Genomic DNA, 25499 nt, shown 5'->3' with positions numbered 1-25499 from the left:
CTGCACGAGGAGGAGCCGAAGAAGAACGCGGGCGAGTTCTCGGCGCGAGGAGGACCCTCCAAGTGTGGCGTCCAGGCGGCGTCAATCGAGCGCCGAGATCAACGCCTCTGTCCTCGCTCTTTCTGTTCTGCTGCTTTTCCGCCTCCTTCGTTCGATCCGATTGGGTTACGACGAGGAGAGCAGGGGAGGTCCTGGTGTACCAGTGCGGGGGAATCCTTTTCCAATTTTCCCCCTCCCCTCCAGAAAATGATTGAGTCTCTCTCCTGTCTACAAAGTGTCATTGCCTCGTTCCATATTTTGAAACGGAAGGAACACCAACAAAGCTCATCCGTCCCGGCGTTGGCTGGAACACGCTGATATTTCACTGCATGCACCTGCACTGCACCCACACATGCATCAGTCACCATTTTTATATCCACACGTAACTGACTGCATCACGCTGCACTGGCACATATTACACACTGCATTCATACGTGCAAGGCACGGCACGCACACCTGCTGGAATTGACGGCCACATTCTCGCCCTCAAAATTCATTGCTTTTTTTCATACTGAAGCGACGTTTACTGCTTTGCATTGCGTGCACGATACCTATGCCAAGTGGCGGAGTTTATTGGCATATCAAGGCGTAGAAAAGCTGTGAAATGGAAGACAAATGCAGTGTTCAGGTATTTCTCATAGTGAAATGCAAACCACGAAAGCTTTGCTCATTTAATTTGCTTGTCACTGTCACCACATGGAAACAAGCTGCAATGTATTATCCTGCATTCCATTCACATCCACTGTATTGCATAACCCTGCATCACTCTGCAGGTTCACACACCTGCATTGCTTGTAAATACATACAGCAATAACACATGACTCTACTGTGCCGGATGTCATGTTCTGTGCATGTACACAGGCCTAGCAACCACATATCAAGTCCACAGCACTTCAGAATTTGTGACATTTTAAAATTAAAAATGGACCTATGGTCAAAACTAGCCTAGATCATTTCCTTGCAATAAACAAAAATGTTCTACTGCACAAACACATGCATATTTTGATCCACATACATTCTTTGTGCAAGCATTTTGCAGAACCTTTAGCTGTGCGCTTTTGGCAAATTTGGTGATGTTTTACACCCATCTGCCAGTATCTACACAGCGTTTTAATGGCTAGAAAGGGGGAAATAGTTAACTAGATAATGCAGAGGTGATTGTTATGTTAATCATAAATTATAAGAGCCTAGAATCTTCTGAAAGCAAGTTTTACCTTGTTTCTTTGGAATTTTATCTCACTCTGTTCCAAGAGCTGAGGGCAAATTGCAACATATTTAGAGCAAAAGCTAAAAATAAAACATGCAAATCAAAGGTTTTTAAAATCCAGGTTAAAGCCTCAAGCAGCATAAAGAACTTACTCATGCTCAAGAGAATTCAAATTCTTTAAAAGTCACTCAAAGTGTCTTACCATCGTTTCCAGGCAGGGACTCCATAACTGTGGAACAGTCAACAAAGCACATCTATTTACAACAGGAATGAGGAATATGTGGCCTTCCAGCTGTTGTCAGACTGCAGCTTCCACCAGCCATAATCAGAATAGCCAATAGTGAGGAAGTTGTAGTCTGGCAACATCTGGAGGGTAACGTGGTTCTCCAACTTTGCTTTGTATGGCCTCATTATCTAAAACCGACATTTACAGCCTAATATTTTGCATATTTAATTGAAATGTTATCTTCACTATGGCTTGTTTGCCATAATCCCAAGTAACTGTATGTTGGTTTTTAAGTTTCATTTATTTGTTTAAATGAGTTTATCTTCTGCTATTTACAGGGTGTTAAGGTAAAGAAACAAAAAAACATTGATATTGAAGATTAATGCAAGAATCCTGTTCTTTGGTATTGTTTAATGCAAGAATCTAAAGGGCTTCCTGGCCAGTCTCACAGAGTATGATGGCAGTGAAATTATAGGGCAATTGCATAAATTCCTTGCAGATTCAAATTAAAAAGAAAAAGCACTTGAACTTTCCCCAGAAAGGCATTTTAGTCTAATAGTGATTTTAAAATATTGCTTCCTGATGTCAATGTTGATGATTATCTTAAATCATAAAATAATAAGTAATATTAAATTTATAAACCTCTTTTCACTGCAAATTAGTGTTCAATGTAGTTTACAATCTTTGTGAAACCATAAAAACAAGTCAAACAAATGCGAACTACAATAATTAAAATAAAAGCAACACTACCATTAATAACATTATAATCAGTCAAGTGCACCATTAAACATTATATGCCAGTTTTTAAAAATGTGTTTCTACAGCCATTTTCAAAGCAGCAACAGTGGAAGCTGATCATAACTGTAAAGGAAGTGCATTCCACAGTATGAGAGATTCATGCAGGAGAGAAGAAAAGCCTTTTGTGTGTGTGTGTCTGTTAAGTAGGTTCCTGCAATTGTTTCTGTAACTCCCCTGCTACAACAGCTCCTCTGGCTGCCAATTCGTTTCTGGGCACAATTCAGAGTGCTGCCTTTAACCTATAAAGCCCTAAATGGCTTGGGTCCAAGTTATCTTAAGTACCACTTCTCCCTCTATGAACCTGCCTGGCCATTAAAGATCATCAGAAGAAGCTTTTCTCTTGGCCCTACCACAGTCACAAGCGCATTTGGTGAGGACACGGGAGAGGGACCTCTCTGTCACTGCACCCAGACTCTGGAATGCCCCCCCACAGGAACCCCATCTTTGCTGTCCTTCCCAAGCAGACAAAGACTTTTCTCTTCAGATAGCCTTTTTCTTAGTGATCGGCAGTCAGAGAGTTTATTTTCAAATTGAATTGTTGTGTTCTGTTGTTTTTAAATGTGTTTTTAGTATTGATTTTGTTTACAGTTTAACATGGTACTTGTTTAATTCTTTTTAAATATTGTAAATATTAAAGATTCACTGCAAGATAGGCAGTCCCTAAGATACTTAAATCCTAGGTCATCTAGAGCTTTAGAGGTTAAAACCAACAGCAGCATTATAACATAATTGTTGATATGTATCTAGTTAATAATTGCTGTTACACAGCACCCAACAGTAATAAAGTACAGTAGTGGCACTGTTTTGCACTTCCTGGGCTGTTGTATTGGTTTTATACTGCTGTCATAACTGAGAAATGGGATGAGAATGTTTAACAGACTCAGCTGCATCATTGATCCTCTTGGCATCCCACGTGATAACTGTTTCCTACCAGGGTTGTTCCACCTAGTAAAATCCACCTGGTCATTTTGTATTTGTTTCAGATAATATAATTACTGTTTTAGACAATGTGATTACCTCTGAGCACATCAATATAACGTTCTTGTGCCTGGGTTTTAAGGAGATGCTTTATTTATGGAATAAATATCACCCATTTATTCTACATATCCTATTAACCACCACCCAGATATGAACAGTATGCAGTATCATAATCTGCTTTTTAGAAGTAAAAATGGCTTGATATATGAAGTGGGGGTGTTTAAGAAAACAAATCCTAACCGCTCTGATAGGTGCACAGTGCTAGTCATGGATTACTTTGGATCATAATTTAATGTGGTAATTTTATATACGGTACTTCTCATTTCTACTAGAGTCAGTATAACTGGAATAAGAAAACAGTTCATTGAGCGGTAAAATAAGCACAAATTCAGATAGAAGACCTTAAGTACAAATAAAAGCATTGCTTAGCAACAACACTTTCACCAACCACTTAACATTATTTATTTGCAACTCTTTTTTAGCAGATAACTTGATTTACCTATTATATGATCATACTAAATCTTTCTTCAAATATTTGGTTAGTTTATTCTAAGCCACATTGCTTAAAGCTTAACCTGTTACTGTAAAACAGCATGTCTCAAAACTGGGTTTTCTCTTTGATTTATTTGTAGTAGAGTTTTGAATTTCTCGTGAAATTCATCTAGCTGCACAGCAGAAGTGCAGGGATTCACAGAGCAGAATAGCTTCAAGTTCCCCAGAATAGTCCACCCCTTTTATTATTAATTGACACTTGCAGTCTCAGTAACTTACTCTGAGACATTATTAATACAAAGAATAAAAATTGTTTAATGTCTTACAGATCAACAGCAAACTGACAAACATTACTGCTTTCAGCAACAGACCTCAATAGAATTAAGAGAGGAAAAAGAGATACAGAGCAAAGAGGCAGGGCTTTCTGAATTCAGATGCAGGAGGGAACAATTAGTTGGTGCTTGATAGATTGACCATCACCTTAGCCCACAAAGTTTCCTCCCAGCTACACCTCAAGGCAGTATGTGAGGTTTAAAAACTCCAACATTATTCCTCAATTCAGACATTGCTCTATTTCAGAAATATGGGCTTTGGGATTTCAAGCAATTAATTGTGCATCATCATGACCTGCTGAGGGAGGCTGACACCTTCTATACCAGCAGCCACCTTCTATACCAGCAGCCACAGTACTGTATCATCCTGGGGAGGCTCTCCGAGCTGGGAATCAGTGGTCTGGCGCTTGCCTGGCTCTGATCCTTGTTGGAGGACCGTCTTCAGAGAGTACAGCTTGGGGAGAGTGGTTTCGGCCCCGTGGAGCCACAATTGTAGGGTTCCACAGGGCTTGATTATCTCCCCAATGCTGTTTAATATCTACATGAGGATGCTGGGTGGAGTCATCAGGGGGTGTGGTGCCATCAGTACACTGATGACACCCAGCTCTACATCTCCTTTTCTCCAACCACAGTAGATGCCGTCCTGTCTCTTCAGCGCTGCCTGGAGGCTGTACTGCGATGGATGCAGGAGAATGGGCTGAGGCTGAACATGGACAAGATGGAGGTCCTGAGGGTGGGTGGCCCCTACATTGGTGGTTTGGGAAACTCTGGTCCATGCACTTGTAGTCTCAAGATTAGACTACTGTAATGCACTCTATGTGGGGCTACCTTTGAGAATGATGCGGAAGCTTCAAATGGTGCAGAATGCGGCGGCGGCCAGACTTCCAAGTGGGACAAGAAAATATCAGCATATTTTCCCCACTCTGGCTGCGTTGCATTGGCTGCCCATTCATTTCTGCATTGATTTCAAAGTGTTAATGATGGTGTTAATGATGACATACAAAGCCCTAAATGGTTTAGGATCTCGATATCTAGCAGAACGCCTCCTCCCACCTACATCTACCCAAATCACTCGTTCTAGCCAGGAAGGGCAGCTGAGGGACCTAACGCCGAGGGAGGCCCGGAGAGAAAGAACAAGAAACCGGGCCTTCTTGGCAGTGGCCCCTTGCTTTTGGAACAGTCTGCCCCCAGAGATCTGTCTGGCTCCCTTGCCGGGTGCTTTTAAGAGGAAACTGAAGACCTTGCTCTTTAGGCAGGCTTTCCCTCCAGTCATCACTTGAATATTCCCCCCCGCCCATCTTGAAAAATATTACCATCATTTTTTATTTTATTATATTGTTTTTATTTTATTATTGTTAGGCCGGGGTATAAATGTAATACAAATAAATAAATAAATAAATAAATAAATAAATAAATAAATAAATAAATAAATAAATAAATAAATAAATAAATAAATAAATAAATGTTCTGCACTCTGTGCTGATCTCTGAAGATGCCAGCCACAGAGACTGGCGAAACGTTAGGAAGAACAACCTTCAGAACACGGCCAAAGAGCCTGAAAAACCCGCAACAACCATTGAACTGAAACCTTCCTTGTTAATACACAAGAGGAAAAAAACATGGATATTTGCGTTACATTAATGGGATTTAAATTGCAATCCTGTGTCAATTTACCTGGGAGTAGACCATATAGAAATCAATGACTTCTGAATAGACATATACAGAGTTGTCTAATGCTGAAGATTAAAGTGTTGTGTATGTAGCAGAAATGCTTCAAAAATAAATTCTCTGAAAATTATCTGAGGCAAATACTTAAGAAGATTTAAAACATCTGTCTACTATTAATCTCCTAATTCAGTATTTTATATTCTTCTAATGTTTTGCAGTAATTCCTGCTATTTTAAAACATGCTATCTATTGAAGATAGTCTGTTTGGCTGGCTGAGAGGGTCAATAATAGGATACAGGATTTGATTTTTGTTTCATTGGTGTGAAGCCAAATGAAGTCACAGTACTAGCTGTCTCAGTGGATCATTTATAGAATTCTATCTCTTTTATCGAAGTGAGGGAAAGGGACTAATTGGCTCAATAGACCAGTAACGCATCAAGAACATTTGTTTCCTTCATTGCTGTACATTCAGGAAGTTCATGTAACTGTCATACAATAAAAAAAAAGTAATAGCATATTCGCCTTTCACTGCTCAGTAACATTTAACCTGTTAATACTTATTAAATTAATTGTTATCTAACTATTTTCTTTGAAAATAAAATGCCCGAATTAGGTTGTTCATTTTTAAGCATTTGTTAATAAAAAGGAAAAATTTGCTGCAGAGCCCCCTTTTTTGAAACTACCTTTAAGAGAAAGAGCACACGACCAATTAACATGAGACATGATGTGTAATTAGCATACCTGCTCTTTATAATTTAAGCTGCAGTAGAGTGCACACTTACTAGGAAGGAACTCTGACTGAACTCAGGCTGGAAACAGACATTAGAACTATAGTGGTGCCCCGCATAGTGACGTTAATCCGTTCCGGATTAATCGTCGCTATGCAAAAACATCGCTAAACGGAACGTAAAAAGCCATAGGAACACATTAAACTTCGTTTAATGCATTCCTATGGCTCCAAAACTCACAGTTCAGCGATGTTTCTCCATAGCGCTGCCATTTTTGCGCCCTCGGTAAGCGAGGGCAGGACGCGAAAACACTTGCAGCGGCCATTTTGGGCACCCGGCGGCCATTTTGGAACCACCAATCAGCTGTTTAAAAAAACATCACAATGCGAAGATCGGTAAGCAAAACGCTTACCGATCATAGCAATGCAATGTTTTGCCTGTACAGAACATCGTAATGCGATCGCATTAGCGATCTAAAAAATTAGATCGCTATGCAAATTCATCATTAAACGGTGCGCTCGTTATGCGAGGCACCACTGTACTCCCATAAATTACAACTGAAAGCATGTTAACGTTGCAAAAAGGCAAATGAAGCATTCTTTAGACGACTTGTGAAATCATACTTCAAAGGAATCTGATGCTTACATACTGAAGACCAGTCACCAAACAAAGCAAGCTAATTTGCATGCTCCCCAAAGTGTGAAACATTCAGACACTTGTATTAGTTACGGATTTTCTTTTCTAGTCATGGATTACCTTTAATCTCTCTTTCTGTCCTAGGGCATACTTGTGCACAGATGTGTAGAATTGCACTGTGAGTAATCTCTACCCCAACCATTTCTAAAGGATTCAGATGGAATTCAGAGTAGAAGATCAATGAAGAGAGATTTACTTTGTTTATTAATGAAAACTGAGAAAATACTAACTTTTACAACATTTTGGTTTTAAATAAATCAATTAATGTGATCATGCTTATGAAAGTTTTTTGCTCTCTCACACCCTTCATTAGAAGGAAATGAAATATAGCTGAAACAGATATATATATATAATACTGTATACTGTATAGTCAAGTCAGAACCAACTTATTACAACTCTTATACTGTAGTTCTTTCACGGCATGTGAGATGTTGAGGATTCTGGCCAGAACCAGGCTATTCACTGGTCTTACTGGAATGTCTCCCAACATCCCCTCTTATCTCAATTTGTACTGTATTTTTTCCTTATGTTCCTGTACCTTTTTATCTCCCCCATTCCCTAAACCCTTAGTTTATGTTGTTGTACTGTTTTATACTAGGCATAGGGTTAACACTATGACACTTTCCATGCATTCAGTACTGATGCACCAACAGGAAACAGCAGTCAAGAAAGCAAGTGCATGTTCAACACTGTCTCCTTACAAAGTTCAAGAATGCAGACACAGTCTGTAGAGAGATCCATGACCTTGATGCTAATGCTTCTGAAGCATCTTGGCACTATTCAACATTTAGGCAGCAAGTATTGGTAAGCCCTGTGATCACCTCTCATCAAGCAACAAAAGGGTCAGAACAAAGTGAACAAATACTATGTCTGAAATGCCTAAGTTCAGTTGTCTGATTACAGTATTTCCATCTTATCTATACAGTGGGGTCTCTACTTAAGAACGTCTCTACTTAAGAACAATCCAACTTAAGAACAGCTCCATTTGCTAAATTTTGCTTCTACTTGAGAACAGAAATCGAAGACAAGAACAGGAAAAAAAACCTTTCCTGCTCTTTTTTTAACCTTAGGTCATCTTAGGTTAAAAAAAAATTCTCCCCATAGTGGTAGAGTACGTATTAACCAGCTTTGGTTAATGTACGAACGCACCTCTACATAACAAAAAAACAGCCAGAACGGATTAATTGGTTTTCAGTCCATTCCTATGGGAAATTTTGCTTCAACTTAAGAACATTTCAACTTAAGAACACCATTCCAAAACGGATTAAGTTCTTAAGTAGAGGTTCCACTGTAGTTTCTATGGACGGAAAAGAGCAGATACGGATTAAATGGTTTTCAATGCATTCCTATGGGAAATGCAGATTCAACATAAGAACTTTTCAACTTGAGAACCACCTTCCAATACGGATTAAGTTCTTAAGTAGAGACCCCACTGTACTGACTGTAGAGCACATACCATTCACACTTGTTAAAAAATAGCCCTAACAATTGTTTTGTGTTTGGGTGAGAAGTAGTTAGCTGAGGAAAATAGGAGTCAGCTTCTGGGATTTTCCCTTGCTAGGTGTCACATTGAATGGTAGTGAGCACACGAGGGTATCCTGTAGACCAGCGGTCCCCAACCTTTTTGGGACTGCGGACCGGTTGGGTGTGGCAGGGGCACCCCCGTGCGCGAGCGCAACATGCCCCTGCGTGAGCGCGACCACCCCCACGAGTGTGACATGCCCCCCGTGAGTGTGACACATACCCCTGCATGAGCACAACAAGCCCACCGTGCGTGCAAGGGCGGAGATCCGACTTTGCAGCCCAGTTCCAGCAAGCCCACAGACTGGGCCACGGACCGAGGGTTGGGGACCCCTGCTGTAGACCTTCTTGACTGCTGCCAGTGATGTTGTCAACATCCAGGCTGCCTTTGCTGTGTACAACATGACATACTTTTTCCTGCTGGCAATGTGAACATGATATTGTGCCACATTTGAATCATGGATACAGAAGCGAAGTATCTCACATTCATAAACCAATGGTTTGTTTTTGGGGTTTTTTTTGTTTTGTTTTTTGCAGAATTGAATAAAGCATTAATGTGTCTCAACAGGTCATTACAGAGCAATCCGTGCCAAAAGCAAGATCTTGCAAGAAGTAATGCTGCATTTCTGAAGGTGTTCATTCATCACTATTCAGCAGAGAATTTTTGTCGCGTTAATGTTTTTCCCACGGATGTATAAACTCACAGAGAGATCTATGCCAAAAGCATCCTGCCATATTTAGCCATGACAATATAAGCTGTCAGCTGGCCAGATCATCTAGGCAAAAATCTAGCTCTCCACTCACTCCCCAAAACTATGCCTCAGGGCTTTACTGTATGTATAATTTAAAGAGACATCAATTTACCTTTTTCCCTTTTACAAAATGGCATAGTACTGTGAATAATGCAGTAATACTGTATCACTTTGACAAAAAGCAAATTGAGATATCTTGGAAACTGTATGACATACCAGCTAAATGGGAAAGCAAGTACAATTTTTTCCTGCCAGGTTACTCAGTGGCCAAGACTTGTCTTCTGTCTCTCAGTCTTTCTGACAAAAGAAAAGGAAGCAAATCTTCAGTTGACTAGAAGAAGCAATTTGGAATTTTCAAATGTGTTTGACAAAACTGAAACTGATTGTGTTTGCACACTGGCTTGGGGAGCAACAGGCATAATAATACTCATTAAAGTATTTCTTATTGACCCTTTGCCAGTAGATCTTATGGTGGAGCATAGTACTAATACATACGTATACACGATGTGGTGATAGCCTCCAATGTCAATGACTTTAAAAGGAGGATCAGAGAGAATCATGGAGGATAAAGCCTGCTGGCTTTACCAGGTTTGATGACTACTTCCAGGATTATTTATTTATTTATTGGATTTATACACCACACCATCTGACAACCAGGCCACTCTGGGTGGCTAACAACAAAATAAACAGCACAATATCAAGACACGATGAAAAAAAATAATACATTCAAACAAATATAACAACCAGCAAAGTAAATTAAAACAGATGGTAGTAAAGGTGGTGAAAGGATTACGAAAAGGATGGCAAAAAGGATGGTAAAAGGGAGGCTGAGATTGCAGTAACATAATGATCGGGGAAAGCCTGGTGGAAGAGCCAAGTCTTCAATGCTCATTGGAAAGCATGCCTCTAAATAGCAGTCGTTTGCAACAACAGTGGGAGAGAGATGCTTCATGCATGCCCTGTATGTGATTTTCCTGTGGACCTCTAACTTCCTGCTGTGGAAATCAGGCGATTGATCTAGATAAGTCTTTGGTCTGAATCCACATGACTTTTCTTAGGTTCGTGAGGGATGTTCAATTACCCAGCATTTATATAGGCAAAACAAAAGTGGCTGGCAAAGGAAGAAAAAAATATGCCTGGTTTCAAAATGTCTATGTCTTTTCTACAAACAATGTGCAGGATAGTTTGTGTAGTTAATGGGCAGAGCCCAGAAACGGAGCCCTTTTTAGACTACATCTCATAAAATCTCCCAAGCTTCATGACTACTGTCCTTGCTGGTTGGAGTGGTTCTGGTTGTGTAGACCCAAAAAGTAACATTTCCAAGATCAGATTGTTACATCTGATTTGTAAGAGATAGATAAGGATTAAAAGATTAAGGAGAACAAGCTGCAATGGGAATTGAAAGGTTTCTTTGACTGGAGCAAAGGTTCAAGAGGGAAACTGGAACGTATTAGCAATTCTTTCTAACATGAACCTCAGATCTCTTTCGGGTAGTAACAATTGTAGTGACACAAAAGTACTTGTAGTGATTTTCCCCCCTCCAATGTCTCTTAGTTCAGAATTGCTTATAACATTCTTAAGTAGAAAACAACAACAGTAAAATTAATCATTATAGAAGAACTAAACAACCAAAAAGTACTAACAACAGCATTAGTTAAGAAAGAGCCTAAAGGCAGCAATAAAACAACCTTGATTTTTTTAGTAGTTGGCAAGTCAATAAAAATCAAACTCCCAAGTGCCTGCTGGAAAAAAACATTTTTAAAAAACATTATCTTCAACAAGAAGATAGAAATACCTTGATAGTCTTCTCTAGAGTAGATGCTTTATAACAAAGACACAGGCGTCAAGAATGAACCAAGCCTTTATCCCAACCAGTCTGAAATAAAGAAGGGACTCATCTGCACAGCTTCCTTTTCTGATCTTAGTGCACAGAGAGTACACATAAGGGAGGACATTCTCCTATATTTATTCAGAGCTCTTCACTGAACGGTCCTGCCCATTACCAAAACCTGGAATGGTTTCAGTAGTACAGTGGTGCCTCCCTTAACGAGTGCAACGTATAGCGATGTTTCCGTATAGCGATCCCTTTTTCGGGATCGCTATACGGAAACATACCCGATCGTCGCAATGGGGAAAACCCGCATTGCGAAGATCGGGTATTGCGGCGGCCATTTTGGAGCCGCCGAACAGCTGATCGGCGGTTCCAAAATGGCTGCCAGAAGCCCGGAAATGGCTGCCGGCAGCCGTTTTCGCGCCCTGCCCTCGCTTAGCGAAGGCGCGAAAATGGCTGCCGGCAATTGGAATCCTCGCTGAACGGGTAAGTAAGAAAGGTATTGGAACGCATTAAACTAAGTTTAATGCGTTTCAATACATTTCCCCTACCCGTTTAGCGACGATTTCGCATAGCGAGGGTTAATCCGGAACGGATTAACCTTGCTATGCGGGGCACCACTGTATACCAAATGTGCACACCTGAGCTTTCAGGGGGAGTGTAACCTAACCCCATCCATCACAGGTTGGATCTCTATACCCTGACCCATTTTTCAATTCATCAGGAACACCTCTGTCTTGTCGGGATTAAGCTTCAGTTTGTTCACCTTCATCCAGTCTCTTACTGACACCAAACTCTGGTTCAGAGCTGAAATAGCTTACTTGGAATTACAGTGGTGCCTCGACTTATGAATGTCCCAACTTACGACAGATTCGAGTTACAACCAGCTCCGGCCGCACAATTTTGCTTCAACTTGCTTCAAGCTATGATTGGAAAAAAGACAGGGAAAAAGGCAGGGAATTCAAACTGCTAACTGTTGGTGGCGAAGAGGCTGCTTCTTTGTAGCTCTTTTGCCCCAGCAGTTAGAATGTGCATTCGGAGGAGGCTTCGGACTGCCTGTTAAGGTGCTACTTTCTGCTTTTTAAAAACTGCCTGTTCTGGGTGGGTTTTGCAGCTGGGGGCAAGGGGGGTTATGTTTCTGTGCTGTGATGGGTCTTGCAGTCTTTGTTTTTTTGTTTTTGTTTTGTTGTCCACCTTTCCAATGGGTCTTGCAGGGTTTTTTTGATTTTTGGTGTTTCCTCCCCATTTTTGATGGGTCTTGCAGAGTTTGTTATTTTCCCCCACTTCCGATGGGTCTTGCAGGGTTTGTTTGCTTTTTGGTGTTTTTTGTTTTTGTTTTGTTTTATTTTTTGTTTTGTTTTTTGTTTTTGCATTTCCAATTGGTCTTGCAGGGTTTGTTTGCTTTTTGGGGGGTGTTTACCCCCATTTCTAATGGGTCTTGCATGGCTTGTGTGCTTTTTGTTTTTTGTTTTTGTTTTTTTCATTTCCGATGCATCTTGCAGGGTTTGTTGGCTTTTGGTTTTTTTTTCCTTTGGCTAGAATGGATTAATCACATTTCTGATGGGCCTTGCAGTGGGTTTTGTGTGTGTGTGTGTGTGTGTGTGTGTGTGTGTGTGTGTGTGTGTGTGTGTTTCCCCCAGCTGGAATGGATTAATCGTGTTTCAGTGCATTCCTATGGGAAATGGTGCTTCAACTTACAACCATTTCGAGCTACGACCATCTTCTGGAACAGATTAAGTTTGTAAGTCAAGGCACCACTGTACATGGAAAGAAGAAGTAGAGTTGGATATTAACAGCGTATTGGTGAAATCAAAACTCCAAGAGTTTAATGCAAATGTTAAAAAAATGTGGGGATAGCACAGAACCCTGAGGAACAGGGCCCGTGGCCAAGGTGTTGAACAGCATAACCACCTTCTGATGGTGGCGTTACCCTTCCAGGAAGAACGGGAGCTATTGTAAAACAGTGGCTCCCAACCCAGAGAAATTGTTCAGAAGGACACCATGTTTAATGGTACTGGAAACTGATGAGAGGCCCAGGAGAACCAACAGGGACACACAACCCCTATCCACTTCCTTGTGAAGGTAGTCCACCCATATGACCCAAGCTGTCTCTGTTCCATAACTACTGGTATATTTGAAGCCAGAATGAAATTGATCTAGACAATCCATTTCCTTAAAGAACACTATACTGTATATCAAATACACAAGACATAGACACTATTGGATGTGTTACTGGGAAAATTAAAATAAGTGAAAACTGAAAAATTGTTACCATTTCCAACTGAAACTCAGCTTCCCTTCCAATCCTGCTGTCTGCTGGGCCTAGAAGGGGACAAGGCAGCAGGAACAGGTTATGGGGTCACAGAGGGGGTTGGGGTAGTTACGGGAGGACCTGGGGGGTCTTACTTTCTACTCAAGAGGGGCAGTGGCCATCTTCAGAGGCAGCAACTGAGGCTTCACTTCCAGGCCTGCACAGAGGCAGGGGCCCACACAGGAGGGGTAGTCCACCTCTGTCTCTGCACATGCACCACCCATCAGTTGGGTGGTGCGCAGTCTGAGTCTTTGTGTCCCAGTCCCAAGCCTGGGGAGTGGGACGAACAACTCATGACTTGAGACTCAGGACTCGGACCCAAAGACTAGCTAACCAGAAAAGGGATCAGCTCTTGTGGGTTCTTTCATTTTCAGTTTCCCTGTTTAGGTTCTGCCTGGCACTTGTCCAGAAGCCTAATGAACCCTTCTTAACTACTCTTTAAAAAGCAGGTGCAAAGCAAGCAAGAGAAAATTAAATCAAAAACTCTTAAGAACACATAAAAACTATGTACTTTGAAAAAGCAGAGGTAAGGCGGATGATGTAGAGTAAATTAACAAATAACACCTTAAAAATAAATTGAACATGGGAAGCCTGTAAGGGGGGGGGGGAGAAGCCAAAGTAAAAACAGGCATGCTACCCTCCTCCTCAAAACAAAAATAAAAGGAAGGAAATAAAGGCCAAACATCCAGCCAAAGCCTCCTCAAGCCAAAATGACTAGAATAATGGACCATGATCTTGTGATCATGGTTAAAATCCTTTACTCTTTTCGATGCACTTGTCTGTAAAGGAGGCGACGGTAGCCCAAAATCTTCCAATAAAACAGGTTTATTATCTAACAAGTTATCAGACTCAAACATGTTCATATTATTTGTTTCAGCCTTTAAAAACAAGTCATACTTCTTAACTTCCATCAAACCAGGTAACTCTCCTTGCAATGAAAGAGGAGATGAACTCTTAACTCTGGGTGTCCATTTCTGCCTAGTGCCCCAGGTGTCCGGCATCTTTTCTGTTAGGGCTCTGGTTCTGGATTGTACACCCAGCTCACCTGCGGCTCCCAGACTTTCTTCCCCTTGTTCTGTCTCAGCGGGGGTCTGAAACGACTGAGCCCACGGGATCTCCCAGTTGGCGCCATACATCTTCTCTGTTCTTTTGTTTGTTCTTCCCTTCTTGTGTGTGTGTGTTTAGTCGTTTAGTCGTGTCCGACTCTTCGTGACCCCATGGACCAGAGCACGCCAGGCCCTCCTGTCTTCTACTGCCTCCCGGAGTTGTGTCAGGTTCATGTTGGTTGCTTCGCAGACACTGTCCAGCCATCTCATCCTTGGTCGTCCCCTTCTCCTCTTGCCATCACACCTTCCTAACATCAAGGTTTTTTCCAAGGACTCTTTTCTTCTCATGAGATGGCCAAAGTACTGGAGCCTCAGCTTCAGGATCTGTCCTTCAAGTGAGCATTCAGGGTTGATTTCCTTTAGAACTGATAGGTTTGTTCTCCTTGCAGTCCAGGGGATTCTCAAGAGCCTCCTCCAGCACCACAATTCAAAGGCATCAATTCTTCGGCGGTCTGCTTTCTTTATGGTCCAGCTCTCACTTCCATACATCATGACAGGAAAAACCATAGCTTTGACTATTCGGACTTTTGTTGGCAAGGTGATGTCTCTGCTTTTCAAGATGCTGTCAAGATTTGTCATCGCTTTCCTCCCAAGAAGAAGGTGCCTTTTAATTTCAGGGCTGCTGTCTCCATCTGCAGTGATCATGGAGCCCAGGAAGATAAAATTTGACACTGCCTCCATATCTTCCCCTTCTATTTCCCAGGAGGTGATGGGACCAGTGGCCATGATCTTAGTTTTTTTGGTGTTGAGTTTCAGACCGTTTTTTGCACTCTCCTCTTTCACTCTCATTACAAGGTTCTTTAATTCCTCCTCACTTTCTGCCATCAGAGTGGTATCATCTGCATATCGGAGGTTGTTGATATTTCTTCCGGCAATCTTAATTCCGGTTTGGGATTCCTCCAGTCCAGCCTTCCGCATGATGTATTCTTCATATAGGCTAAATAAGCTGGGGGACAATATCCAGCCTTGTGGTACTCCTTTCCCAATTTTGAACCAATCAGTTGTTCCATGACCAGTTCTAACTGTTGCTTCCTGTCCCACATATAGGTTTCTCAGGAGACAGATAAAGTGGTCAGGCACTCCCATTTCTTTAAGAACTTGCCATAGTTTGCTGTGGTCCACACAGTCAAAGGCTTTCGCATAGTCAATGAAGCAGAAGTAGATAAGCTTTATATTCTTTCTTCCTTTTCCTTTCCTCTGTCTCACCCCAATATGGTGGTTTTGTATAGGTCTGTCTTTTCCATTCTTTCTCTGCATATTCTCTGGGTACTCAAAACTCTACTCATTCCCCTGTCCAGGGATCTTCTTGTACCAAATCTACTAAGTCTTCTCTTTTCTCTGAAATATCCTCCTCAGCCCAACCTCTCTCTTTTCCTCTTTCAGACTGCTCCCCTCCTCCTCCTCCCTTCTTTTTTATCCTCCTCTTTCCCCATCAAATTAGCACACCCTAGTGCTTCTATACTTATTTCCAGTTGCTTTAACCCTCTTTCAATGGTCTCTGTCTCTTCTTCTGCTCTGTTGATGTGGGAGTTGGATGGTACACCCTGGAGAGTATCCCTGGGGTTACTCTCATCCTCACAGATCTCTCTTTGTTTGCTGTTGATCTGTTCAATTGATTGCCAATTATGTGTGCAGAAAGAAAGCAGCATACACAAATCTACTATTTTAAGCAACTGTACATAAAAATAAATGTTTTTTCCCTACAAATATATTAGAGTGAGTTATTGAGACTTTAAATGGCAGTTAATGAGAAAGGGGTGGACTCTGCAAAACTTGCGGCTATTCTCCTCTGTGGATCTCTGTACTTCTGTTGCATAACAAAAAGATAATTTTTCCAGAAATTTAAAACTGTGCAACAGTTTTTGATTTTTGTTCTCATTTGGGTTATCCCAAAAGTCTATTCCCACTGGCTGTTTTATGCAGTAGAAGTTCATGAGCACACTCAGATGCATCAGTCTGGCTCAGCACAGAGTACTTAGATCTCAGGCCAAGCACATACATAAAGCCAAGAAGACTGAATATATTATCTCTTGGGGATATGTACATATTTGATTATTCTTAGTCTAAGGAACTCCTTCATGGATTGCTGCTTTGTTGTGTCCAAGGGGCCGGAGTAATTCAGAGAAGCTATGGGCTATGCCGTGCAGGGACACCCAAGATGGACAGGTCATAGTGCAGAGTTTTGACTGAACACGATCCACCTGGAGCAGGAACTGACAAGCCACTCCACTACCTTTGCCAAGAAAACCCCATGAACAGAAACAAAAGGCTAAAAGATATGACGCTGGAAGATGAGCCCCTCAGGTTGGAAGGCATCCAACATGCTACTGAGGAAGAGCGGAGGACAAGTAGTTCCAGTGCTAATGAAGTGGTTGGGCCAAAGCCAAAAGGATGCTCAGCTGCGGATGTGCCTGGAAGTGAAAGGAAAGTCTGATGAGGCAAAGAAAAATGCTTCGTAGGAACCTGGAATGTAAGATCTATGAACCTTGGTAACCTGGATGTGTTCAAACAGGAGATGGCAGGAATAAACATTGACATCCTGGGCGTCAGAGAACTAAAATGGATAGGAATGGGTGAATTCAATTCAGACGATTATCATATCTACTATTGTGGGCAGCCAAAGATGGAGAAGCTCTACAAAGTCAGCAAAAACAGGACCTCGAGCTGATTGTGGCTCTGATCATCAGCCTCCTATAGCAAAATTCAAGCTTAAACTGAAGAAAGTAGGAAAAACCATTGAGCTAGTCAGGTATAATCTAAACCAAATCCCTTATGAATACACAGTGGAAGTGAAGAACAGATTTAAGGAACTCAATTTGGTGGACAGAGTGCCTGAAGAACTATGGATGGACGCTCATATCATTGTACAGGAGACAGCAACAAAAACCATCCCAAAGAAAAGGAAATGCAAGAAAGCATAGTGACTGTCCAACAAGGCCTTATAAATAGCATAGAAGAGAATGGAATGCAGACTTCCAAAGTATAGCAAGGAGAGATAAGAGGGCCTTCTTAAATGGACAGTGCAAAGAAATAGAGGAAAATAATAGAAAGGGAAAAACCAGAGATCTGTTCAAGAAAATTGGAGATATTAGAGGAATATTTTGTGCAAAGATGGACATGATAAAGGACAAAAATGGCAGGGACCGCACAGAAGCAGAAGACATCAAGAAGAGGTGGCGAGAATACACAGAGGAATTATACCAGAAAGATCTGGATGTCCCGGACAACCCAGATAATGTGGCTGCTCACCTTGAGCCAGACATCCTGGAGAGTGAAGTCAAGTGGGTCTTAGAAAGCATGGCTAACAACAAGGCCAGTGGAGGTGATGGCATTCCAGTCGATCTATTTCAAATCTTAAAAGATGACACTGTTAAGGTGCTGCACTCAATATGCCAACAAGTTTGGAAAACTCAGCATTGGCTACATCCCAATCCCAAAGAAGGGCAGTGCCAAAGAATGCTCCAACTACCGTACAATTGCACTTACTGTACAATTGCACTCATTTCACATGCTAGCAACGTTATGCTCAAAATCCTCCAAAATAGGCTTCAGCAGTATGTGGACGGAGAACTCCCAAAAGTACAAGATGGATTCCGAAGGGGCAGAGGAACTAGAGACCAAATTGCTAACATGCACTGGATTATGGGAAAAGCCAGAGAGTTCCAGAAAAACATCTACTTCTCCTTCATTGACTATGCAAAAGCCTTTGACTGTGTGGACCACAACAAACTATGGCAAGTTATTAAAGAAATGAGAGTGCCTGACCACCTTATCTATCTCCTGAGAAATCTCTATGTGGGACAAGAAGCAACAGTTAGAACTGGATATGGAACAACTGATTGGTTCAAAATTGGGAAAGGAGTATGACAAGGCTGTAAATTGTCTTCCTGCTTATTTAACTTATATGCAGAATACATCATGGAAAAGGCAGGACTGGAAGAATCCGAAGCCGGAATTAAGATTGCCAGAAGAAACAGCAACAGCCTCAGATATACAAATGATACCACTTTGATGGCAGAAACTGAGGAATAATTAAAGAACCTCGTAATGAGGGTGAAAGACGAGATTGCAAAAAGCTCAACATTAAAAAAAACCCCTCAGATCATGGCCACTGGTCCCATCAGCTCCTGGCAAATAGAAGGGGAAGATATCGAGGTAGTGACACATTTTGCTTTCCTGGGCTCCATGGTCACTGCAGGTGATGACAGCAGCCACGAAATGAAAAGACACCTGCCTCTTGGGAGGAAAGCGATGACAAACCTCGACAGCATCTTAAAAAGCAGAGACATCACCTTGCTGACAAAAGTCCACATAGTCAAAGCTAGGGTTTTTCCAGTAGCGATGTATGGAAGTGAGAGCTGGACCATAAAGAAGGCTGACTGCCGAAGAATTGGTGCTTTTGAATTGTGGTGCTGGAGGAAACTCATGATAGTCCCCTGGACTGCAAAGAGAACAAACCTATCAATTCTGAAGGAAATCAACCCTGAATGTTCAACTGGAAGGACAGATCCTGAAGCTGAGGCTCCAATACTTTGGCCATTTCATGAGAAGAGAAGACTCCCTGGAAAAGACCATGATGTTTAGAAAGCGTGAAGGCAAGAGGAGAAGGGGACGACAGAAGACGAGATGGTTGGACAGTGTCACTGAAGCTGCCAACATGAATTTGACCCAACTCCGGGAGGTAGTGGAAGACAGGAGGGCCTGGCGTGCTCTGGTCCATGGGGTCACGAAGAGTCCGATACGAAAAAGTCTAAGAAAAATACCTTTTTTTTTTTTGCTTTACAAAGCCTTAAATGTTGGTTTTGTTTCACCAAAATGTTGTGGAATTCTAGCTACAACTTTATAGGTATACAGTATTTGAAATCTCTCCCATTCTATTTTGAATGCTCTGGTCTTTACATGCTTAGCTTACTGAGAATTATAAAGTGAAAAGCAAGAGCATACTTAGGTATTCTGACTGAACAATTTAATTTGGGCTGCAGGCCTGTGCACACTTTGGGACAAGTTACATTTAATTCATTTGGCTGAGTATGGAGATACAGGACTGTACCATCAGATCCGTCATTGTGCTGTTTTTCAACACTCACAAACATATTTCACACACTGTGTGGTAGGCTGGTTGTTTGGCAGAAAGAAACACAAGTAGGGAGGTCAACCCTTTTCCTATGGTAGGGAGGCAGGCAGGAGCGGGCTGGCTGGTTATAGCCTGAAGAGAAGTAGTGCTCCGTTTGACCAAATGGGCCATCCTCCACTGGTTGCAGGTAAAAGGGGAATCAGCTGAAAGCATCGCCCTGTCTTCTTCCTTCCATTATGAAGCCTCCACCATATACCAGTTTCCTGTGCAGATGCAAAGAACAGAAGGAGGAACAGAACTAGATCCAAGCTATTGTTTGATAAATATGCTCACTGCACATATATTTAAGTTTTGTAAGAAGCTTTCATTGAAGTTGAAGATGCTCTATGTTTTCTTCTTCTTTTAAATAGTTATTTATTTAGAGTTCAGGCCAAGAAATATCTGTGTTTCTAGCTTTTCATGTGAAACTCTGGAGATGTTCTAGAACATGTTCTAGAACAAGAGTAAAAGTTTTCTATTATCAAATAACAGAAACTGAACAATGACTAACAAGATCTATGTTCCTATAGTTATAAATAAGACACTGAGTTTTTTTGCTATGTCATGAAAGACCTGGGATGAAGCCTGAGACAGAATTTTTTGTTTGCTGAATTTATAAAGCCAGAAATATAGTAACCCAGTTTTAATGTTTTGCCTAGAATAGAGCCAGTGAAATTCAGTTACTCAACTAGTACAGAACAGAACAGCCCTACAAATCACATTCTCATTTTATGTATACAGTCAGCAAAACATGTCAAAACACATTGACTCCCAAAAGGGAGGAGAGTTCCCTATATCTCTAGACACATTTTGCTTCTGCCTCAATCAGAATAACCCCTTACTATTCAGGTTACTATTAAGTTTACTTGATAATGTTACTGAAATAGTGAGCCCAATCTAAAAACGAATGTTAAGAAAGCCAGGCTCCCAGTAAGCAGGAAGAAGAGCATTTACAAGCCTCAGATGAAAGGGTGGAGCAAGATCTCTCTCTCTCTCTCTCTCTCTCTCTCTCTCTCTCTCTGTGTGTGTGTGTGTGTGTGTGTGTGTGTGTGTGTGTGTGTGTGTGTGACCTTACCTTTCTACTTCAAAAGGATCCAAGGCACTCATGTCATTAAAAGACAATATTGAAAGCCAAAAGCAGTAAGTATACCCGTATTAAAAAGGATCAAAAAATACCACACAAAAAATGCTAAACAGCCTGCCCAGCTGTTCAGATAATTAGGAGAGGCCTTTCTTTCAGTCCTACCACTTTCACAGGGAAGACAAGGGAGAGGATATTCTCTGTCAGTGCCCCAAGACTTTAGAACTCCCTCCCACAGGAATCCAAGCTGGCCCCATCTTTGCTGTTCTTCTGAAAGCAGACAAAACATTTGTCTTCAGTCAAGTCTTCTCTCAGTGACTGAGTGGGGTTTTGAAACACCAGTCACTGAAGGAAGGCTGAAACCCATTCATTAACACAGGGCAAGCAGGAACAATAGTTGCATTCATAGGACCTGTATCAATTACAGCATCTAAGTCAGAGTGGATCAAGCAATTTTGCCTGCAAAGTGTTGTACAAATTCTTCAAGCTACAGTGTGGTCTGCCTTCTCTTCCTTTGGACCATGATGTAATAGGGCCTTGACCTCTCAAAAGAGCTCTGCTTCACAACTCTGCACATACAAAATGGTGGCAGAGAATAATTACTTCTTCATTGCTGCCATTGCCACAGAATAAGCTTTCCAATGGATCCTAGGCCATGTTTGGTTGGATTTACTGTAGATTTTCTGCAATTGTGGCTCTAGTCTGTGTTCTGCTCATTTCATCATCACCTCAGTAAACCAGGCAGCCAGTTTGACTCTGCTTTGTGGGAGAAGACACTCAGAAGCAATAATGTCAATGACTTTTGTCATTTGCCCAATCCAGATATCTACCAGCGCTTCTAAAGAATCACCTGCCAAGGTGATAGGAAACTCCCCAAGAGCGATCAAGAAACCGTTTGGATCTATAAGCCTCCTTATGCAAACAACCTTAGTCTGTCCGCCATCCCTGCAAAGGCTCTGAGTTCCAGTGAATCAAAACCTCACCAGATAATGGTCTGTCCCTGACAATGGAACTGCACAGACTTCCTCCATACCCAGATCGCCTTCATCTATCTCAGTACAGAAAAACAAGTCTAAAGTATGCCCTGCAGCATGACTAGGGGCAGATAACATTTGGGACAGACCCATGGTCAATATGGAGGTCATGAAGTTGAGCCACTCCTGACAGAGCTGCCTCAGCATGGCTGTTGAAGTCCCCCTGCAGAATGAAAAGTTAATTACCAAGGGAACTCCCAACACCATCCCCAAGACTCAGCTCAGTTAGATCAGGAAGGGAGGCTGTTAAGCCATGGGGAGAGCGGTATACCAACAGAATCTCTGTTCTGTCCTGTGCTCCTCCTTTCAGAAACACACCTTCAAACCTGGGGAACCAGGGATTGTGGCATCTAGTGAGATTGATGGAATCACGATTTCAGTATCTTGATATGTGATTGAATGAACAATAGGTTTATTGTTATATGCTGGGGAGTTTCCTATCAGTTTACTCCCAACTCATAGTGACCCTATGAGTTAATTACCTCCAAAAGATCCTATTGTTAAGAGCCATGCTCAGATCTTAGAAACGTAAGGCATTACTTTACTGAGTAAATCCATCTCGTATGCAGTCTTCCCCTTTTCTTATTGCCTTCCATTTTTCACAACTTTATTGTCTATTCCAGTGAGTCCTGCCTTCTCATGATATGTCCAAAGCACAATAGTCTTGGTTTAATCATTTTAGCTTCTAGTGAGCATTCACTCTTGATCTGGTTTAGAAGATACTGGTTTGTCTTTCTGGTGGTATTACATAGACGTGAAAGATTATTTGGTTCTCTCACCATGGTAACATCATGAAGATCCTAACCCACAGCTAAATTACTTGCTGCATGAAATAGTTTTTATTTATTCCTTGCTTCTTAGTAAATGTGTCGGCCCCAATACAAATCAAAGTCACTGCACACTGGTAAGAAATAAGTGTGGGGAAATTAGGCTTTCTCGCTTCCACTGTAGATCCCTGTGCCCCCTTTTTATTAGGGGAACCTTGGGCAGACTGAAGAGGAATTTGTCATAAATCATTCCCTCCTTATACGAACAGAGGAGCAACTTGGAATACAAACCTATAGAAAACAAGGTAAAGCTCCACAATGCCATAACTAGAATTTAAAATAGATTAGAATTGAAATCCTGCTCACGTTTGATGCTGGTGACAAAGCTATATAGATTTTAAATGGAAAATACTAATAATAGAGAGGTCCAGTAATAGAATGTTTTACAATAAAATACAAATATAGTGCCTTTCAGTTATAGGTCATGCCTCCAGCAGGAAATCATTATGTCTTTTTTTATGTCACACGTAGTTTTACACCAAAGTATCTGACATTCTTTTGTCTTGTACTTTGATTAAAATGTGACTAAGTATAACAAAGGAAGTACCATTAATTATGTCTATGCCTTATTTGAGCTATCTTGTGACCTTTATTTCCTCTAACCTTTGCATGTATGACTAATTGGTCTGATAATTACCAGTTATTTAGAAAAGAGAAGCAATTTTTAGACAAAAAAGCCAAGGTGTACATGTGTTTTAAATTGTCTTCTTTTTCTCCTTCAGTGAAGGATTTATCAGTTCAGTTCCACTTGTTTTGTGTGTGTGTGTGTGTGTGTGTGTGTGTGTAACACAGACAAGTGAGCATCCATAGTTTTGGTACCACAGATGGCTTAGTTTTATTATAATATTATTTCTCTTTCTGCTACCTTGTCAACACATCATTGTCTCAAATGGACTATTAAGGTCTCCCTATCAACACCCAGTGCTGTACCTCCCTGTAATAGCTATGCTATGGGATTTATTCTTTGAGGGGCAGGCTAGACAGATTTCCCTCCCATAGTATTGAACTAAAGTTGTGATGTTCTTAACCCATTATACAAATTCCTATGGTCTGTTAGGTTAACTGGTTTGTTTATTTGTAGCAGAATGCTATTTCCGAAACAAGATTTGGGAAAGGAGAAAAAAACCCACATAATTCTACCGAACATCTCCTCATCCTTGCTACTAATACAGTATTGCAATAATCGTCATCATCATGATCGTGGTCATCTTCACCATTACCTGTTAAATTTATATTTTGCCTTTCTTCCAATAAGCTTGAGGCTGCACACATGGCACTCCTCCTTCCACTTTATCTTTACAACAGCCAAAGCGAATGTGCGTGGCCCAAGGTTGCCCACTGAATTTTATGGCCAAGTGGAGTTCTGAACACAGATTTCCTAACTCATAGTCCAACACTCTAACTACTTCACCACACAGGCTCTCGTACTACCTTTTCATAAGGTAATTCACAATGACTCCAGTTTTCTTAAAATAACTTTTCTTCTATGCTTCTTAAACTCAATCACTTAGGGCCAAAGTTCAGAAAGTAATACCAGATGAGGGTTCGCAGGGCCCAGTTGTCGCTTGAGTAGCTGCAAAGTACAACTGGCCTCTGGACATTTGGGGAGGCGTTGTCCCTAAATGGGACATTGCCGAGCACTGAAAACAAAACAAAACAAAACAAGTAATAAAGAGAGTAACATAATTAACTGTGTGACAACAATTAATCTCTTTTGCGGCACTATAATGACAATTCTTAAAAGTAACTGTTTAAGCTCTGATTTGATTCCTGGCTCACCTTGTTCAGAGCTATCTGCTCTGATTAGCAATAACTTTCCTGCTCTTCCAGTGGGGTCCCTTCCCATGCTCTGCTATCCAATGTTTTGAGCATGGATGCTTCATTAGGGAAAGCACGCACACTGCCACCGAGTGAGTTATGACATTTCCCATTCATTGCTGGAAATCTTTGTGTAAAAAAATATCTTCTGATGTTTCTGCCAGAAAAATGCTGTCATGATTATGAAAAAAATCAATCTTTTGAATAATTCTATCTGAAGAATTAGACATTTGGCCCTGCTCTGCCTTAGTAATGATAGCATAACGTGTTTCATTATCTCAAGTCATTGCAATGCCTGATCTACAGCAGTTCTCCAGTGTTTATGTTCCCCCCAATTTGCCCTGTAGAAATGCACATGCTAGAGCTGTGCTTCCCAACCTTGGGTCCCCAGATGTTCTTGGCCTAAATCTCCCAGAAGCCTTCACCATTAGCTGTGCTGGCCAGGATTTCTGGGAGTTGTAGTCCAAAAACATTTGGGGACCCAAAGTGGGAACTAGTGTTCTACAGTAAGGGGGAGGGGGGGCATATCAGTTTACTAAGTTTGCTTGGATGCATGTTAAGGTGTGCAAGTGGCAAGAGAGGGGAATGTCAGGGAAGTTGCCAAGTCTTTGGGTTTGAGTCTTTGGTACCAATTTCTGATTCTCAAGCCCTAAGTCTGAGTTCCTATTTAAAAACAAGTTTATTTTCCCTAGAAAATGGGAAGGGAGGGTGGGTGCGTTCCGAGTTGCGAGTTGAGTCCAAGTCATTACGGGGTGTGTGTGTGTGTGTGTGTGTGTGTGTGTGTGTGTAACCCATCTGAGTCAAGCCAGCAGTGTGACTTAAGAGGACTCACAGGAAGAGCTGATGTCTATATGCCCATGAAGGTCTGTGACCTTTTGTAGTGACACGGAGGATGCTGGGGGTGGGAGTCGTTCTTGGATGATTGCTGTTGCCTGTGGAAC

General features: G+C 41.5%; 1 protein-coding gene and 1 long non-coding RNA gene across 4 annotated transcripts in view; one reads left to right on the top strand and one right to left on the bottom strand.

The window, feature by feature from the left end:
* GPHN (gephyrin) overlaps positions 1 to 1830 on the bottom strand; it is a 454199-nt gene extending 452369 nt beyond the window's left edge. For 2 of the 3 annotated variants that reach the window (XM_072986103.2, XM_078390238.1), the window contains exon 1: positions 1449 to 1830. In XM_072986103.2, coding sequence (XP_072842204.2) covers positions 1449 to 1500 — 52 coding nt within the window. In that variant the 5' untranslated portion in view covers positions 1501 to 1830. The remainder of the gene's footprint in view (positions 1 to 1448) is intronic. The other variant, XM_078390313.1, reaches the window with a different exon arrangement.
* On the top strand, positions 21 to 7434 carry LOC140703159 (uncharacterized). Its single transcript, XR_012082518.2, has 2 exons — positions 21 to 667; positions 7249 to 7434. It is a non-coding gene; the product is annotated as an uncharacterized LOC140703159 (long non-coding RNA).
* The last annotated feature ends 18065 nt before the right edge of the window (positions 7435 to 25499 follow it).

Source organism: Pogona vitticeps, chromosome 1, assembly GCF_051106095.1.
Source record: "Pogona vitticeps strain Pit_001003342236 chromosome 1, PviZW2.1, whole genome shotgun sequence".
NCBI lineage: Eukaryota > Metazoa > Chordata > Lepidosauria > Squamata > Agamidae > Pogona > Pogona vitticeps.
This window is presented reverse-complemented; position numbering and strand designations above follow the sequence as displayed.